At 43.1% G+C, this 19,169-nt stretch overlaps 1 protein-coding gene across 2 annotated transcripts in view; it reads right to left on the minus strand.

Annotated features, from left to right (window-relative positions):
* Nucleotides 1–18,565, minus strand: part of ADNP2 (ADNP homeobox 2) — a 34,402-nt gene extending 15,837 nt beyond the window's left edge. The window contains exons 1-2 of one of the 2 annotated variants that reach the window (XM_073631183.1): nucleotides 18,009–18,565; nucleotides 5,071–5,188 (exon numbers count right to left, since the gene is read on the minus strand). In XM_073631183.1, the coding sequence (XP_073487284.1) occupies nucleotides 5,071–5,178 (108 nt within the window). In that variant the 5' untranslated portion in view covers nucleotides 5,179–5,188; nucleotides 18,009–18,565. The remainder of the gene's footprint in view (nucleotides 1–5,070; nucleotides 5,189–18,008) is intronic. The other variant, XM_073631181.1, reaches the window with a different exon arrangement.
* Between the last annotated feature and the right edge of the window lie 604 nt (nucleotides 18,566–19,169).

Below are 19,169 nucleotides of genomic sequence, written 5' to 3' on the forward strand. Positions count from 1 at the left end.
CATACGATCCCGCGAGCCGTCGTAGCTATAAGTCAGCTCCTTTAAGTGGGATAGCAGGCGCGCGTACTGAACTCGGGGGGTGCCGATGCTCGTGACCGGCGGACGCGATGACCGCCGGCCACGAGCGATCGCGGGCACGAGAGGCAGAACAGGGACGTGTGTGTAAACACACAAATCCCTGTTATGAAAGGAAGATGCACATTGTGAGTTCCTAATAGCTAGGAACCACGATCTGTCATCTCCTATAGTTAGTCCCCTCCCCTTACAGTTAGAACACACAGTCAGGGAACACAGTTAACCCCTTGATCAGCCCCTAGTGTTAACCCCTTCCTTGCCAGTCACATTTATACAGTAAGCAGTGCATTTTTATAGCACTGATCGCTGTATAATAAGAAGTCAATCGTAAAAAAAAAAAAAAAAAAAAAAAAAAAAAAAAAAAAAAAAAAAATCGCAGATCACAGCCATTACTAGTAAAAAAATAAAAAATAAATAAAAATGCCACAAATCTATCCCCTATTTTGTAACTTTTGCGCAAATCAATCAATATACGCTTATTGTGATTTTGATTACCAAAATATGTAGAAGAATACATATCAGCCTAAACAGAGTAATTTTTTTTTTTTTTAAAGCAAAAGGGATATTATAGCAAAAAGTACAAAATAGAGTTTTTTTTCAAAATTGTCGCTCTTTTTTGTTTATAGCGCAAAAAAAAAAAAAAAAAAACGCAGAGATAAAATACAACCAAAAAAAAAAAAAAAAAAAAAAAAAGCTCTATTTGTGGGAAAAAAGGGACGTCAATTTTGTTTGGGTACAACGTCGCACGACTGCACAATTGTCAGTTAAAGCGACGCAGTGCCGTATCGCAAAAAGTGCTCCGGTCATCGAGCAGCCAAATCTTCCAGGGCTGAAGTGGTTAAAGGAGAAGTCCAGTCAAAGCTCGTTTGGCTGGACTTCTCCTGTGGATCACAGGAGTCCAATTAGTTTTGCACTCCTGTGACCCGTTTTCAGCAGAGAGCGGACTAAAGTCTGCTCTCTGTTGACGTCACCAATGTCAGTCCATGCACCACATCATCCCGGCCACAGAGTCTGGATCTGCCAGGTGCCTGGACTAATAATAGCGGTGCTTTACCGCCAATGCACCTCCCGCCCCAGTATGAAAGGGGCCTTACTGCATCAGGCGCATTACACGGAGAAACTGACAAAAGTAACATGAAACCATGAGCCCTCACAGAAAGTACAGCCACCGTCTTCAAGACCTCCAGGGGGCGCTCCCGCGGTGCCAGAGCCGATGCCCGTAGCCGCGACGTCTGCCGGCCACCTGCTCCTGAGAGACAGAACGGGAATCTGTCAGTGTAAACAGACAGTTCTGTCAGCGGAGGAGAGACATATCTGCTGTTCCTAGTGATTAGGAACAGCGATCTGTCTCCTCCTCCAGTTACGATACCACCCCCCGTTAGAAACACCTCCCTAGGGAACACTTAACCCTTTGATCGCCCCCTAGTGTTAACCCCTTCTGTGGCCGGTGACATTTATACAGTAATCAGTGGCTATTTTTAGCTCTGATCACTGTATAAATGTCACTGGTCCCCAAAAAAAACAACAAAAAAAACAAAAACAAAAAGAAAAAAAAAAAAAAAAAAAAAAAAAAAAAAAAAAAAAACACACTAATCACCGCCATTACTAGTAAAAAATAAATAAAAATGCCATAAATCAATCCCCCCATTTGTAGACGTTATAACTTTTGCACAAACCAATCAACATACGCTTATTGTGATTTTTTTTTTCTTACCAAAAAGTATGTAGAAGAATACATATTGGCCTAAACTGATGAAGAAATTAGTTTTACATTTTTTTTTTGGATTTTATTATAGCAAAAAGTAAAAAATATTGGGGCTTTTTCAAAATTGTCAGTCTTTGTTTATAGCGCAAAAAAAAAAAAAAAAAAAAAAGTGTTTGTAAAGGCAGGAGATAAGATAAAAAGCCTTTTGAGTGCAGCAGCCCCTATCTAGATCCAGCGATGTTGTAGGGGTGTCTCAGCTGCCCAGGACTCCCCTCATTAACTGAGACAGCAGCTTGGCGCCATTGGCTCCCGCTGTCAATCAAAACCAGTCGGCCAATCAGGAGAGAAAGGGGGCGGGGCTGGGTCGCAGTTCTGTGTGAGTGGACAAAGAGCTGAGGCTTAGCTTGGCTGCCCCCATATGCTGCTTGCTGTGGGGGCACTCAACAGGAGGAAGGGCCAGGAGCAACCAAGAGGAGGATTCGGGCTACTCTGTGCAAATCCACTGCACAGGGCAGCCAAGTATAACATGTTTGTTATTTTTAACTTAAAAAAAAACACGAGACTTTACAATAACTTTAGTATTACCTTTAAAAACCACCATCTGTGTTCCATAGGAGCCCCTAGGTAGCAACTCTTTCCAGCAGAAGAGGAGAAGTCGCTCGTACCCATGCAAGAAGACAACATAGCTTCCTGTATCTAGCACAAACTGCTAGGGTCTATTACTGCATCCTGAGCGGCCAGACCATTCTGCCATGAAAATAATTTGTTTGATGCAAGCTGGCCCAAACACACTAATGTAAAAAGAAACAAGGAGTGCTTTTTTTTTTTAGCAATCCTCTATAGGATATCAATATATATTTAATGTGAAGTATAAATTTCAACCTTCAAAAGGCACCTTCAAACTATGCGCTGCATTAATGCAACATTTTACAGTGTACTAGGGCAGACTAATTATTTTAAATGGCCTCTCTGTGCACTTTAAAGGCATGGTCCACCAAAACAAACAGCAGCTCCCAGGACTGGGAGTCAGAACAGCTGAGTATGGGGAGAAGGAGGAAGCTAAAGGCAAGTAGGGAGTCTGCATTTTCATTGACTGTTTGCTTTGTGAAGCTGAAACCGCTGCGTGGGTATCTACAGTATTTCCTTGGATTGCAAGCATAATTCATTCCAGAAACATGATTGTAATCCAAAGCAGTTGTACATCAAAGCGAATTTCACCATAAGATATAAAGGAAACTCAGATGATTTGTTCCACAACCATTTATTCATAGGTCTTTCAGTTTATAGTCCATATAAAAAAAAAAAAAAAATCATAGCAATGCAGTAGGTTGTGTAACCATAAAATGACCACTTACAAATGGAAGACTCCACAAGGGGATTAGAAGCAAAATCCAGCAGGAGCTACAGAGCATAAGAGAAAAGAGAGGCACCTTTAAGTGCAGGCATCTGGGGTAAAGCTGTTCAAAGACCGTCCCTCCGCAGCGCCGGCTCTCACCACTGACAGTCTGCAATCATGATCGGAAAGGACTACCCTGCAGTAGAGCCATCTGAAAGCGAGGCTTGTGGAGCGGAGCGTGGAAGAGATTACATCAATGGTGGTGCAGAGGATAGTCTATGTGGACAGCTTTAACCTGGATGCCTGCATACTTAGATGTGCCTGTTTTAATCATCAACCATGTGAGATGCTAAATGTTGTACCTTTATTAAATGTAACCATATTGCTACACTTAGAGGGGCCTCTCCTCTTTTATACTCAGTTGTAATTTGACGCTACTTGTATATCAAGTCAAAATTTATGAAAAAAATGTGCTTGTCTTACAAAACACTCTCAAAACACAAGGTTTTACTGTATATGAATTTTTCTTTTCGCTTTGCAATGATACAATATTTTTTTTTTTTTTTTTTAATATACTCAGCTGTCCACAGTCTTGCAAGAACAGTGCGGCTGCGACCCACAGGGAGCCAAATAACTTTATCTGCACTATTTCCCAGAGGCAAAAAAATAAGTTGATTCATTCCTATAAAGAGGCCATCTTTATCATGTATCAAAAAAAAAAAAAAAAAAAAAAAAAAAAAAAAAAAAGGAGAAGAGGACTCTCCACTGAGAATCTTATGGCCGCACAGCATGGATCTTGCATTAGAGGGGGAAGGGTAAGTTCAAGACTTTGGGGAGGGGAAGGGGAGGTATTAAAAATTAAAAGATAACTGAAATTAGAGTTTTGTGTTTTTAACAATGAGTTCTAAAGCACCTAGCGTTGCTGTAGATACAAAGTACAATGTTTTTTGAAAAATTATTTCTGGGTCATTATAAAATATGACTAGTAACAAAGCAAAACATGGTAAACATTTTTACAAAGAAACCATTTTTTTTTGCATGTCTCTCGGGAGGAAGGACGCCTCTTGCGCACCAGAAGTGCGTCACCAGCACTGGCGTCATATTGGGACACCTTGAAGTCTCCCCGCACATGGCCACAACACAGGAAGGAGAAAAGCACGCCAGAAGCCTGGAAATAGTAAAACTGCCATCTTGGTAAACCCGACAAAGCACAATCCTCCAGGCATGTGCAACCTCCCGAGACTGCTGCGACTTGAAAGTTGCAAGATTTTACTGCAATTTTGCCACAGTTTCAGGGAATGCCTGTGTAAACTTGGGGTCTATGGACCTCAACTAACATCAAAGTCGGACCAAAGTAGTACAGGGACTACTTTGAAGTCACACAGATATGAATGGTACTCATTGGAAATCATGGGGTACGACTTGACATGCGACTTTGCAGTCCCAAGTCACACAAATGTAAAAGGGGCCTAATGAGTCCATTAACCACAATCACCAGACCAGAGGGAATATAACAAACATGACTAAAAAAGTTTACTCCTGGAGGTCTGGAAACACAACTGAGGGATAAGGGGAGGGAGGGGCCTTTCTAATCTCTCATTTGTGTTTCTTGTTGAAGGCAAAGCCAATCATCTCTCAAGTGAGCTCCCCTGGAAAATGATTGGAGTGAAAAAAAAAAAAAAAAAAGTAAGAATTGTCTGACTTTACAGGTGTGGTGCAGTTCCTGTTAGGAACAAAGAAAGAAAGACTGTAGCAGTATAACATTTGTAACAATTTTACAATGCAAAACTGACGGATCACCAAACGGGTTTTTACAGCGATCATTTAATCTGGCGTCATTAGGATCCCTGCTGCAGACCGAGACTAAAGCTGGCAAATGTTTTACTTTGTTCACACATATCTCAAGATTTCAAGCTTATACAGAGGCAATTTTTTTTTTTTTAAACCTCCTTACCTCATACGCTTCTCTGCATGTGTCCAAACCAATCTGCAGCAGCAACTGTTTCACTCTTTTCCTAGTCTTTCTTATTTTTTCCAGATTATTGACAGGTGTTTGAAACATTTTTGCAGTGCTAGAAAAAAAGAAAAAAAAAAAAAAACAAAAAGAAAAAAGAAGAATTAAAAAAAAAAACAAAAACAAATCATTTATAACAAATTTTATTAACTTTTGTCTCCATAACGATCTACAAAAAATAAAAATGTATTTACAATGGCACCTAAACGTGGTGCGGTTTTGCTGTGATAAATCGTGCTGCAACCGCACGAATACCATATCATGCGAGCTGGTCGCCCAAAGGAGCAGGAGCTTCTTTTGGGGGACAATCACAGCGAAACCGCACTTAGGTGCCATTGAAAATGAATGACACCCGAGCACGAGTGCTTTGTTTTGCCAGCATCGCAGTACAAGTCACTTGATGTGAACGGGGCCTTAAAGGTGTTGTAAACCCTCATTTTTTCACCTTAATGCATCATATGCATTAAGGTGAAAAAACACCTGGCAGTGACCGGCCCCCCAGCTCCCCCCCCCCCCCTTTTACTTACCTGAGCCCTGGAATTTCCAAAGAAGAGGACGCGTTGTCTCTGCCCAGGGTTCTTGGCACTTGATTGGATAGATTGATAGCAGCACAGCCATTGGCTCCCGCTTTCAATCAAATTCAATAACACGGGCGCTGAGTCATACATTCAGCAGCTATGGACGCCGAATGCTGGACTCGAGCACACCCGCAAGGTAACCCCTGGGAGAACGCTTCTCCTAGGGGGTTATCTGATGCGGGGAGGAGCCACGAGAGCCGCCGAGGGACCCAAGAAGTCGGTGTTCGGAGCCACTCTGTGCTAAACGAACTGCACAGTGGAGGTAAATATGACACGTTTGTTAATTAAAAAAAAAAAAAATCTTGAAGCTTTACAATCACTTTAAATTGATGCTTTTAGCTCAGATTTAGGCAAAGAGATATTAGAACACATGTATTACTGGGCATTCCTATATTTTGCAGCAAGAACGTCAGTTTCAGCCTTGCCCCCTGTGCATTTCTTAACACTGATTATACTATACCTTTGTTGTTGCTTTGGAGGGAATGTGTCACTGTTTTCAGTTCGCTGGCAAGTCTACAAAATGGTACCTCGTACACATAATAATTTTGTAACTCTAAATACTCACACAAGCACCAAGTACACAGTGTAAACAAGCATTTGTGTCTGAAATGTTATATGCTGGCTAATATCACCCCCAATCAGTTAAAACACTACTGAAATTTGAGTTTACAGTCCCTTTAACTAGTTTGTTTGGGCTAAGCGTGCCCAAACTATTTTTTACACTAATAGGCATGTCCACTGGATGAGCGGTATAAACTGTATGTAGTCTCCGCTACATACATGATACAGTCTTGTGTTTCGGCAGTGAGACAAGCACTTGAGTGCACTAAGTGGTGCTCAGCCAGTCATAGGCAGCTATGTATTCTATGAATGAATACAAAGCTTCCTTTGGATTGGCTGAGGCAGGTGGATGAGGTCACAATCTTAAAAAAACTCAGAAAAATCAGGGGAAGCTTTGCATTTATTCATAGAATACAAAGTTGCCCTTGACTGGCTGAGTACCGCTCAGCCCAAACATTCCGATTCATCGAGTGCCTACCATAGCAACCTATGCGGCTTGCTATGGTGGGCACTCGGCAGGGAGCCAGGAGCACCAACAGAGAACCCGAGAATATCAGGGCAAAACCACTGCAAAGAGCAGGTATTACATTACATATTTGTTAGATAAAAAAACATTAAGGGTTTACAATCGCTTTAAGTGCACGCTGACATTAAAAGTAGCCACAAACCTAGTGTAAATGCCAAAACAAATCCACTTGTTAGTATACAAGCAGTGACTGGTGTAATATTTTAATACAGTCAGTCACTGTATTTCTGTATTTACAGATACAAATTTTGGCTGAGCCAGGCACGATTTTACATGCACGTTTTCCCACGCAACAATCGTGGCACAAATGCACGTTGTGTGTTTTGACACGATTCAACATAATTTTGTCTAATATATTAACACAACTACTAAGGCTTCCGATTCAGCATTTTAGTGTTTTCATATGACAAATACTGCCATACTGTTTCAAGGGAGCTTCTTTTCTGAAGCAAAATACTATACATTACTTTGTCTATTGAGGGACACATTCTTTCACTTTCAGGTTATACTGCTGCCTATAAGAGGATTGGAGACTGGCAAAAAAAAAAAACACACCTGTAGATTAGCCCAGGGCAATCCCTCCCACTAGCAGCACACATCAGGTTTATTGCACCATAGCTTGTGTCCTAGGAAGGATGGATGTCTTCAGCTATGCTGGAAAGTCTAGCCAAAATTTTTTTCTAGCATGTCTCCCCACTTTCTTCAAATCAAGACTCTTCTGTACACAGCTGCTGGAGTTAACCTCTACAATTGTAGCTATTCAACATGGCTTTAGGAGTTTCGCGACCAGATCCCACAGAACTGGACAATGCAAGGCTAGCCTGGAAGTACCCTTTGAACATCGAGCTCTGTGAAAGGTGCTTTCCAGTGTCTGTTCTGGTAACAAGATGCAGATCCAGAGCTGTTGGCATTGGAAGAAGCACTTTTTTGCTTTTCTGATACATCGCTTTGTGAAAAAGCTGTACAGACTGCTGAGCACCAGGAGCTACCTCATTCATTCAGAGTGCTGCTGCATTGCAAAGAGCCTTGTGAAATACTCAGATTCCAAGTTCATTCCTACTGCCTACTTAGTGTTCCCTATTACTTCCAGCCAGCGATCCTCATTTGCTATCAGGGTTTTGCGAGTACCTGTGGCCTTACCTTATACCCAAAGCTGGAGTTGCCTTACTACTACACAATTACAATATATCTGTTTAAAGACACAGGGGGGACAGTTCTGCTGTTTTGGGTGACCTAAACTCTCACTTTACAGTTTTGGGGATGTTAGTTCTAAGCCTTCTGAAGTTGCCAACATCTGCATTCTGGAATCCTGTTCTCCAATGATTATAGGGTTCAACTTGTCATTCAAGTGCTCCCTAGCTCTGCCAGGTGGAGCCAAGCCCACATTATCAGCTAGGATTTCTACTGCAGTCAAGCATGATTTTTTTGGATCAATTAACCCAGTTGCTGGCTTATTCTGATTGCAGAAGTTAAGCTTGTTCCCCCACAGATACTACAGTTAACTCTACCTACAAGATTACTTTTGGGGAGTCCGTTTTCCTTCATTACTCTAGAATTAAAAGAAATAATTTCAGCCCTTATTGATGTAGTGTGCGCCACTCTGAAATTGGAGGATTAGCCCACTGTCTCAGGTTTTTCAGAGTTCCTGCAAAGGCCTTTCCATGTCACCTTCTCCTCAAGTTCTCCTCTATGGACATATCCAGAACACTCTGGTTATGATGCTGGACTGCAGGCACTACGTTCAAGAACACCTGCCCCACATGGTCTTCAAGGGATGCCTCTCCGAACTTACCCTGCAGGAGCGGGGGTGCTGATGCTTGTGGCCGACGATTGAGATGACCGCCGGCCACGAGCTATGGTGACCAGGAGAGACAGAACAGGGACGAGTGTGTGTAAACACACACTTCCCTGTTCTGACAGATTGTGTGTTCCTAATAGCTAGGAACCACGATCCGTCACTTCCTCTAGCTAGTCCCCTCCCCCTTCATTTAGAATCACCTCCCAGGGAACACAGTTCACCCCCCCTAGTAACAACCCCTTCACTGCCAGTGACTTTTACAGTAATCAATGCATTTTTAAATTACACTGATCGCTGTATTAATGCCAATGGTTCCAAAAATGTGTCAAAATTGTCCGATGTGTCCGCCATAAACAAAACAAAATAAAAGAAGTCGCAGATCGCCGCCATTAATAGTAAAAAAAAAAATAAAAAAAATTAATAATAATAAATATATATATATATATATATATATATATATATATATATATATATATATATATATATATATATATATATACACATATACACACACTATAAATATATCCTCTATTTTGTAGACGCTATAACTTTTGCACAAACCAATCAATATACGCTTATTGCGATTTTTTTTTTAACAAAAATATGTAGAATACATATCTGACTAAACTGAGAATTTTTTTTTTTTTAAAAGGAAGAGATATTATAGCAAAAAGTACAAAATATTGTGTTTTTTTTTTTCAAAATTGTCGTTTTGCTTTTGTTTATAGCGCAATAAATAAAAAACGCATGGGGCGATCAAACACCACCAAAAGAAAGCTCTATTTGTGGGGGAAAAAAGGACGTAAATTTTGTTTGGGTACAAATTCATACGACTGCACAATTGTCAGTTAAGGCACTGCAGTGCCGAATAGCAAAAAACACTCTGGTCAGGAAGTGGGTAAATTCTTCCGGGACTGAAGTGGTTAATTGAAATATTTTTCCGTGAGCTTTTCAGGCGCTTTTTTTTTTTAGCATGAAAGAGCTTGAAAAGAGCCTCAGTGTGAAAGGGGTCTTAGGAAAAGCATTTTTCTTGGACCTCTAATGCGATCAAATGAGTTGAGGCCCAAGTCTTCTCATCTAGAGTGGTTCTGAGTCTGGCACAACCAGAACCATAATTCTCTAGTCTCTGTCTGACCCCAGCAACCAGAGAGAAGCTCCTTTTCCTTAACCAAGGTTCATGCTGCAAATCTTTTCTCTCAGCATTGATTCCCTGTTGGTCGCCCCATATAGGGCTAATTCGGTTTTATGTTCCACCTTTCTGGGTGGATCAGGTAGACCAGCTTATGGATCCATTTTCTCCCCTCCTTATCGAGTGTTACTTGTTCTTCTGACATCAGCTTCCTATGCCATGTTACCACCTTGTCTTGTTTTCACATTTTATAACCAGGTAGAGGTTGCAGTTTTATCTGGTAGCAGCTTCTGGTGTATGGTCCATCAGGAAGATCTTGAGCTGCAAGCAGTCCCCAGATTTGGACTCTTCATATTGAGCTTGTTAGCGGTTGTTTGCCGTGTTGCCCACCCATTATTTGGGCTTACTTTTGGATGTTTCAAAAGGTGAAAGACACAGGTCCCAGCCTTCTGTGTGAATGACTGTGCTCTTGCTACTGTTTCCTTACAAAACCAAGGTACACTGGTGGCAGAAGGAATTACCCTGGGCTGGCCTACAGTTTGTCAGTGTCCAAATCGTCCAGTAGGTGGCAGTATATTCAGAAGGTGAAAAACTTCCCGTGTCCCTCAATGGACTCAAAAAAAGGATTAGTACCAAAATTCTGTTTTTAATAGTATCTGGATAATTTTGTCCCTGTGCTGATGGACTACAGAATGCATGCCCGTGGCACCTAGACTAACGGGAGGGCTGCTTTTAAATTGAGGTTCTGTTTTCTCATTAATATTTTTTACTGGGTTAAAAGAAAATGAAAAAACCCAGACTTGCTGGCAAACAGGGCAGACATCTACAAAAGCCAAACTTAACAAATGGATCCACCTCAGACTAAAAAAAAGTCACAATACCTACCTAGTCACCTTCTAGGAACTTGGCGGTGAAATATTAACCTGTTCTTTTCTTCAAAAACATTCTACCAAAAGAGTTCAATAGTAAAAGCCAGTGGATTTTAAACTCCTATGTCTGAGTCCATACTCATAGCAGCTCCACCAATAGGAATGAATAGAGAAATGGACATGTGGATGTAGTGGTGCCTGGATGCGGCCAGGGCTACTTTTGCTCAAAGCTGTGTAGTACCCAACAGAGCTTCAAGAACTATGGGGGTGAAAGCAGGTTATTATTTTTATAGGGAACTCAAAGTGATTGTAAAGGATCGTTTATTTTTTTAAACAAGCATATCACACCTACTTCCACTGTGCAGTTCGTTTTACACAGAGTGGCCCCGAACATCCTCTTCTGGGGTCCCCCGGCAGCTCCTCCCCGCATCAGATAAACCCCTAGGAGAAGCACTCTCCCAAGGGGGTTACCTTGAGGGCGCGCTCCCGAGTCCAGCATTTGCATCCACAGACACGAATGCCAGGCTCGGCCCGGTGTCATTGTATTTGATTGACAGCAGCGTAAGCCAATGGCTGTACTGCTATCAACCTATCCAATCAAGAGCCAGGACCCCATGGAGAGAGGGACAGCGCATCCCCGCCGAGGAGATGAAGGGGTTCAGGTAAGTCAAACGTGGCTCAATGACTGCCAGGTGTTTTTTCACCTTAATGCATAGAAAGCATTAAGGTGAAAAAAAAAAAAACACGGAGGGTTTACATCCCCTTTAAGCACATTAAAAATGGTTTGGAAAAGGTGGTTTTATTTAATGAGCCGTTTCCCTAGCTGGGCCCTATGCACGTCAAACTAGTAGACATCCAAATTGATCAGCGAGGCAACCCAACACATTAAAGGGTCAACAGTATGACTTGGGGAATTAAGCTAAAAAGCCTTCTGTGTGCAGAAGCCCCCCTAATACTTACTTAAGCCCCATCTCTGTCCAGCGATGTCTCAGCATCCGAGACTCCCCCTCCTGATTGGCTGAGACATTGGCTCTTGCTGCTGTTAAAGTCAGCAAGCCAATCAGGGGAGAGAGGAGGTGGGGCCGGGCCGGGCCAGGGCTCCGTGTTGGAATGGACACAGTGAACTGTGACTCAGCTCGGGTGTCCCCCATAGCAAGCTGCTTGCTGTGGGGGCACTCGACAGGATGGAGAAGTCAGGAGCACAGAAGAGGGACCCGGGAAGAGGAGGATCTGGGCTGCTCTGTGCAAAACCACTGCAACAGAGCAAGTATAGCATGTTTGTTATTTTTATAGAAAGGAAAAAAAAAAAAAACAAAAAAAAAAACAAAAAAAAAAAAAAACACACACACACACACACACACACACACACACACACACACACACACACACACGAGACTTTACAATTACTTTACCTCATAGTGTGCCTTCACTTTTTACAACATTTTACAAACTTTAAGATTTTTATCCCTGGATCTGACACAGTTCTTACTAAAATTTTTAACAGCAAAGCTGGCTAAATACTAGGATTACAACATAACTAACCATGAACCTACAAGTAACACCTTGCAATTTTCGAATTGCCAGGCTTAGCCACCATCAAGACAAAATTAAGCATGCATAAAAACTATAAAAGTAGTAACTTGCTGCACCCTTATTTTGCGTACACACGAGCAGACTTTACGGCAGAGACTTTGTCCGGCGGACTTTAAGATTGACTTTCCTACACGCGATCAACCAAAGTCTGACGGATTCGTACGTGATGACGTACGACCGGACTAAAATAAGGAAGTTCATAGCCAGTAGCCAATAGCTGCCCTGCCTTTTTGTCCCTCGGACTAGCATACAGACGAGCGGACTTTGACAGGACTCTAGTCAGTCGGACCTAGAAAAGAAACATGTTTCACATCTGCCCGTCAAACTTTTGAGAAAAAAAAAAGTCCGCTGGAGCCCACACACGATCAAATTGTCTGACGGACTCCGGTAAGCCGGACCAAGTATGCCGTAAAGTCCGGTTGTGTGTACGCGGCATTACAGGGGAGGTCCCAAGGTTAGAGACTGTTACAGTGATTGTTGGCTCGAATAAATCCGAACCTACAGGACGTTCTAGCATGGCACGTTCCTTCTTCTGGTTTACATATTGAATTGCGAACAGCTCCTTGAATCCACTGCACCCAGTACAGAGGAGATTCCTTATATAGACATATAAAAACCATAATGCCTACAAAGGCAAAGCCAACATGACAGCACTACAAATGGCAGATTCCAGTAAAGTACCCTAGGATGCATTCGGAACTCCCTACATAATGGCATTTATCTTGTAGGTGTCAAGTCTATATGAGGAATCACAACTGCAACTAAGCTGACAATTATCATCGTTACAGCTATATTCCTTTTAAATTGATTTACCTACATTTTGTCATGTTCATCAATATAGCTACATCTAATAAATACTTCTTTGTCAAAGTGGATATGCCTAAAACAGAAAGCCATTTTTCCAGAGTCATTCAATCCATTTCCTGTATTCTCAGGATGCCATGGACACACCCCTTGTGGTGCATCATGAAACCAGCCTAAATTCCCCAGAGAATGTTGCACAGAACGATCCTCAGGTCACTACATGAAATTTGCTCCCTAAAGCGTGAAAAACACTGACACAGTAGAGGAAGAGACACTGGGATTAAAAAGTAATCCCTAATACTGAATGTCTCATATTTGCTCCCCTTTGGTCTGGTAAATATTCCATTGAAAGCGTTTTGTTAGAACTATTCAATAAATGAAAAAAAAAAAAACGTTATTGCCAGAAATGCAATTCTGTCTTGGGCATTCGCGCTGTGGCATCTCAAACTTGGTTATCAGACCTGCTGAGCTCACTTGTGTGGACTACAGAACACTTTCACCCAAGTTATGGGGATGAAAGGAAAGGTGGTCTGTAGGCTACCACTCCCTATCCTAAAATAACACACTTTTGCCCCATAAATACAGTATAGTAAGTCAACTATGCCAGCCTGGGACAGAAATGTGTTTCCCGCGGGATTAATAGTTCAGTTGAGAGCAGAATCAAATACGACAGTTAATATTCATGGCATGCCTTGAATGTAATATGTTTATGGAAACTGTTAAACTGATGTGTTCAGTTACGCTTTAACCACATAAGGACCAGGCCTCTTTTTGAGATTTGTTGTTTACAAGTTAAAAACTGTTTTTTTTGCTAGAAAATTACTTAGAACCCCCAAACATTATACTTTTTTTTTCTAACACCCTAGAAAATAAAATGAAAAAATACACTTTTTTTTTAATTAAAAAAATAAGACAACAGTAAAGTTAGCCCAATTTTTTTTATATTGTGAAAGATAACGTTACACCGAGTAGATTGATACCCAACATGTCACGCTTCAAAATTGTGCCCACTCGTGCAATGGCGACAAACTTTTACCCTTAAAAATCTCCATAGGCGACGTTCAAAAAATTCTACAGGTTGCATGTTTTAAGTTACAGAGGAGGTCTAGGGCTAGAATTATTGCTCTCGCTCTACCGATTGCGGCCATACCTTACATGTGTGGTTTGAACACAGTTTTCATATGCGGGCACTGCTCACGTATGCATTCGCTTCTGCATGCAAGCTCGGCGGGACGGGGCGTGTTTAAAAACATTTTTTTTTTTTTTTTTTTACACTGTTTAAAAAAAAAAAAAAAAAAGTGTGTCACTTTTATTCCTATTACAAGGAATGTAAACATCCCTTGTAATAAAAGAAAAAGCATGACAGGACCTCTTAAATATGAGATCTGGGGTCAAAAAGACCTCAGATCTTATATATACACTTGAATGCAATAAAATGAAAAAAAGTCATTTAAAAAAATAATTTAAAAAAATGACCCTTTAAGAGCTGTGGGCGGAAGTGACGTTTTGATGTTGCTTCCGCCCTGCATTGTTATGGAGACAGGTGGGGGCCATCCTCCCCTCACTCGTCTCCATGCCCAGCCAGGGTGAAGAGCCGATTGCCTCCACCGCTGCCAACAGATCCGCTAAGTGGCGGAGGGCACCGGAGTGATCTTGCGGCGAATCCGCTGCAGAGACCACTCTTATCAGAAACCGGACCGCCGGCCGAACACAAGGATACCAGGGTTATGGCAGCTAGTTGCTGCCATAACAAAGATATCCCCGTCAAAGTAAGGACATATATTGGCATGCGGCGGTCCGGAAGTGGTTAAAGCCTCGTTTACATGTTTTAGCTCATGCTTCAGACAGCAACAGACAGACAGTGAGGAGGCTGCGTATTGCCTCCTCACCACCCATTTTAACCTCCAATTACCAGACTAGTTTCATGCATTCTGCATGATAGCAGCGCAGCACCATTCACTTGAATGTGGGTGTGCCTGTTGAGTACGACAGCAGGTACAATCCCTGCAGCGGCTGCGAAACATAGCGGCCTTGACATGTGTACTCTGCCTTAGATACAGGGAAAGTGATTGAGGGGTGGTAAAAATGTGGCAAAGCCACAGGGTTTTACCGCTCCTGTCTGCATGTCTAAAGGCTAAACTGTGCAAATTACTCTCCTTCACCTTCTGGAAAAGGGATGGTGACATCCCTCTCAGGCTAATGACACCTGCTCCCTGGGTGACTTCCAGGTGCCGGGTTTTCAGCATTTGGATTAACCGGTGGGGAATGATGTGATCCCCTGTGCATGGACATGAATCATTGAATCAACTGTGCTTATAACTTTAGCTTGTTCAGTTAACCACTTCAGCCCCAGAAGATTTTACCCCCTTCCTGACCGGGACATTTTTTGTGATACAGCACTGAGGCCCCTTTCACACCGAGCCGCCTATAGCGTCGGCGGTAAAACGCCGCTATTTATAGCGGCGTTTTACTGTTGGATTTGCGGCGCATTTCGAACACTAGCGGGGCGCTTTTACCCCCCGCTAGTGGCTGAGAAAGGGTTAAAACCGCCCGCGATGTGCCACAATAGCGGCGTTTTGCCGGCGGTATCCCAGCGCTGCCCCATTGATTTCAATGGGGAGCAGCGGTGGAGGAGCGGTAAACACACCACTCCTTCACCACTCCAAAGAAGCTGCTGACAGGACTTTTCCTGACATCCTGCCAGTGCAGCGCTCTGGTGTGAAAGCCCTCGGGCTTTCACACTGGAGACAATGCTGCAGCTGTTTGAGGGCGGATTGCAAGTGCTATTTTTAACGCATAGCGCCTGCAAAACGCCCTCGGTGTGAAAGGGGTCTGAGTTATTTTAACTGACAATTGCATTGTCGTGCGACGCTGTACCCAAATAAAATTGATTCATTTTTCCCCACAAATAGAGCTTTCTTTTGGTGGTATTTGATCACCTCTGCGGTTTGAATTTTTTGTGCTATAAATAAAAGAAGCGCTAAATTAAAAAAAAAACACACATTACTTTCTGCTATAAATCATATTCAAAAAAAAAAAAAAGTCTTTATAAATTTAGGCCAAAACGTATTCTGCTACATATTTTTGGTAAAAAAAAAAAATCCCAATAAGCGTATATGGATTGGTTTGCGTAAAAGTTATAGCGTCTACAAAATAGGGGATATATTTATGGCATTTTTATTTATTTTTTTACTAGTAATAGCAGCGATCAGCAATTTTTAGCGGGACTGCGACATTGCGGTGGACAGATTGGACACCCGACGCTTTTTTGGGGAACCAGTGACATTATTACAGTGATCAGTGCTAAAAAATATGCATTGACACTGTATAAATGACACTGGCAGGGAAGGGGTTAAAGGGGAGGTAAACTCCTCTGGTGTTTTTGTACTTATAGATAAGCCTATATTAAGGCTTACCTAAGACCCCTTTCACACAGATGTTTTTCAGGCGCTTTTGGGCTAAAAAAAAAAAAAAAAAAACCAGCACTTGAAAAATGCCTCCCCTGCAGTCCTAGGACGAAAGCCCGAAAGTCCTGCAAGCAGCATCTTTGGCGCTGTGAAGGAGCGGCCCATTGAAATGAATAAAGGGTTAAATGTGGCCATGTAGTGCTGCTGCCAAAGTGCTTTGCAGGCGCTTTGGCAGCAGCACTACACGGCCACATTTAACCCTTTATTCGGCCGCTAGCGGGGGTTAAAAGCGCCTCGCTAGTGGCCGAATAGTGCCGCTAAAACTAGCAGCGTTTTACTGTCAACCCCCGCCCCAGTATGAAAGCAGCCTATAGGTACTGTAAAAGTCTCCCAAACTTGCACCGTTTAGGATATATTTACTGTATACTGCGCCAACTATATTATTGGCACATGCGCTCTGAAGAAACCACCGCCCGTGCACGGGAGTGACGTCACCGCGGCACTCCTGCCAATCAACACCGGAGCCTGTGCCGTTGCAGGGCTTTGTTCTAAGGTAAATATTTCATAATGAGCTAGCATGCAATGCATACTAGTTCATTATGCCTTTGTCTTGCAGGTTTTTAATTTTTTTGGAGGTTTACAACCTCTTTAACATCCGGGGCGATCAAAGGTTGTGTTCCCTGTTTGTGCTTTCTTACGGGGGGTGGTCTAATTGCAGGGACACTGATCCCTGTTACTGATTAACAGGAACACGAGATCAGTGCCCATGCCTGACAGAACGACAATCTTCGTTGTTTACATCGGCGGACCACCATTCTATCTCTGTGTGGAGCGATTGCAGGTAGCCAGCGGACATCACATCCACCAGACCCACTGATTGGCTCCCCATGTCTAATCAGTGTGTGTTCGCAACCCCCCCCCCGTGGACCACTGTTGGCTCTATAGGTAGTCAGGTGTAAACAAACTCTGCTGTTTACATCAGGCTACCCCCTGGTCCCACAAAATGGAAAAGGATGCAGAACTGGGAGGTAGGCAGGTGTACCAGACACAAGTCATTTACATCCACCTGTCCATAGGGCCCCATGGACTTTCTAATCAGATTCCCCCTGAAAAAAACGGACAGGGGATCCCAAATCGGGATGTCCATGTGAAAGGGGCCCAGCAGATTCTTAGAACTGTTACAGGTCCTAGAGCTATTTTTTTTAACCGTTAGTGGCCCAGCAGATGTTTCCCTGGAGCCCCCCTATGTATAGAATGATTGCAGGAGGAGCAGTGGTCAGATCCTATGGAGGGGAGGTGGTTGGATGGTCTAGTGATGATGATCTGCTCCTGTCATTGTTGGCTGATCCCGCATGAAGCTCTTCTATAGGAGAACACTGCGCTCTGATCACAGTGAGAGTGAAGAACACGTGTATGAAGGAATAAAGGATCACCCCTCCGCACACACGGCGGACACACCGCCGCCTCCTCCTCGGGGCACAACCCCCTAGGGGGCAGCACAGAATGATGGCGCCCCCGATAGAGGGAGGAGTCTCCGCCACAGCCGGGACACTCGCCGGTCCGGCACACCGCCCTCTTCTCTCACACACAATAGTCACACGTGGTGCGCTTACCCGGCACAGCCAGAGGCTACAGCTCCGCTTATCAGAGCCCCGGGCCGGGGGGGGGAGTCCGCCTCCTCCTCCTACAGCCGCTTCTTCCTGCCGGTACAAGCCGCTGTCCCCGCCCCCTGCCTTCCTGAGGAGACGCTGCGTCTGCAGTCACCGAGTGGGTGGGCGTGCTGGCCGTGGTGCCGTGTCCGCTCCTCTCCCGCCACCGAGACGCCTTCCCCCCGACTCTCTCACCGCCAGAAAATGGCGGCCGGCTATATACGTAGGAAGTGACGTCACAGACCCTATAATTTGCATGCACCAAGTGTCCACTGTCAGGCCACGCCCCCTTTCCATTGTGATTTTTTTTTTAGGGCTTGTTATAAGTCTCTATTGGGAATGTTCAGATCAGACCATGAGGGGGTTCACTAAGTTTTGGGGTCCCCCATGACTTTCAATTGCCCCCCCAATTAAGCTACAGCACGCCCACCCCCTATTATCATACAACCGAAGGGTGTGAGCTCACCTTGGCCAGTCTCGCGTTGCCTCCTGAAGCAGTTGACGTCACGAGAGGCGGGGCTAAATGACAAGGCTGCGACGCCTCCAGTCACGTTGTCTTCATACAGAGCCAGGCTCCTCCTATGCAAATTCCATGGGCGGTGGTGAAAATAAACCCCGCCCCCAGCTGTGTGGCCAATAGGAAAAAGAATGTGGGAGTGTCTTTCTTTTTTTTTTCTTTATTGGAGGGAACCACTTTGTTTTCATCAACCAATGGATTGAAACCATGGATGAGAAAAATAATATAGTTCATTGAGGGTTACTTACCAAGAACATTCACACTAATAGAATAAAAAATTCTATGATATCTATCTATATAGGATAATGTTCAGAATTCAGATATTTCCCAACTGTTGTGTATCCAGGTTTCTTCTAATGAACATCAATGGTTTCCAATCCATCCAAGCTCACCTAAGGATGAGAAAAATAATACATAGGTGTTCAATGAGGGTTACTTACCAAGAAATTTCACATCAATTCACATTAATAGAATAAAAACAGTCTATGATATCTATCTATCTATCTATCTATCTATCTATCTATCTATCTATCTATCTATCTATCGTATATATAATTATATATAGGATACTGTTCAGAATTCAGATGTTCCCCAACTGTTGTGTATCC

This window comes from Aquarana catesbeiana, linkage group LG05, assembly GCF_042186555.1.
Source record: "Aquarana catesbeiana isolate 2022-GZ linkage group LG05, ASM4218655v1, whole genome shotgun sequence".
NCBI lineage: Eukaryota > Metazoa > Chordata > Amphibia > Anura > Ranidae > Aquarana > Aquarana catesbeiana.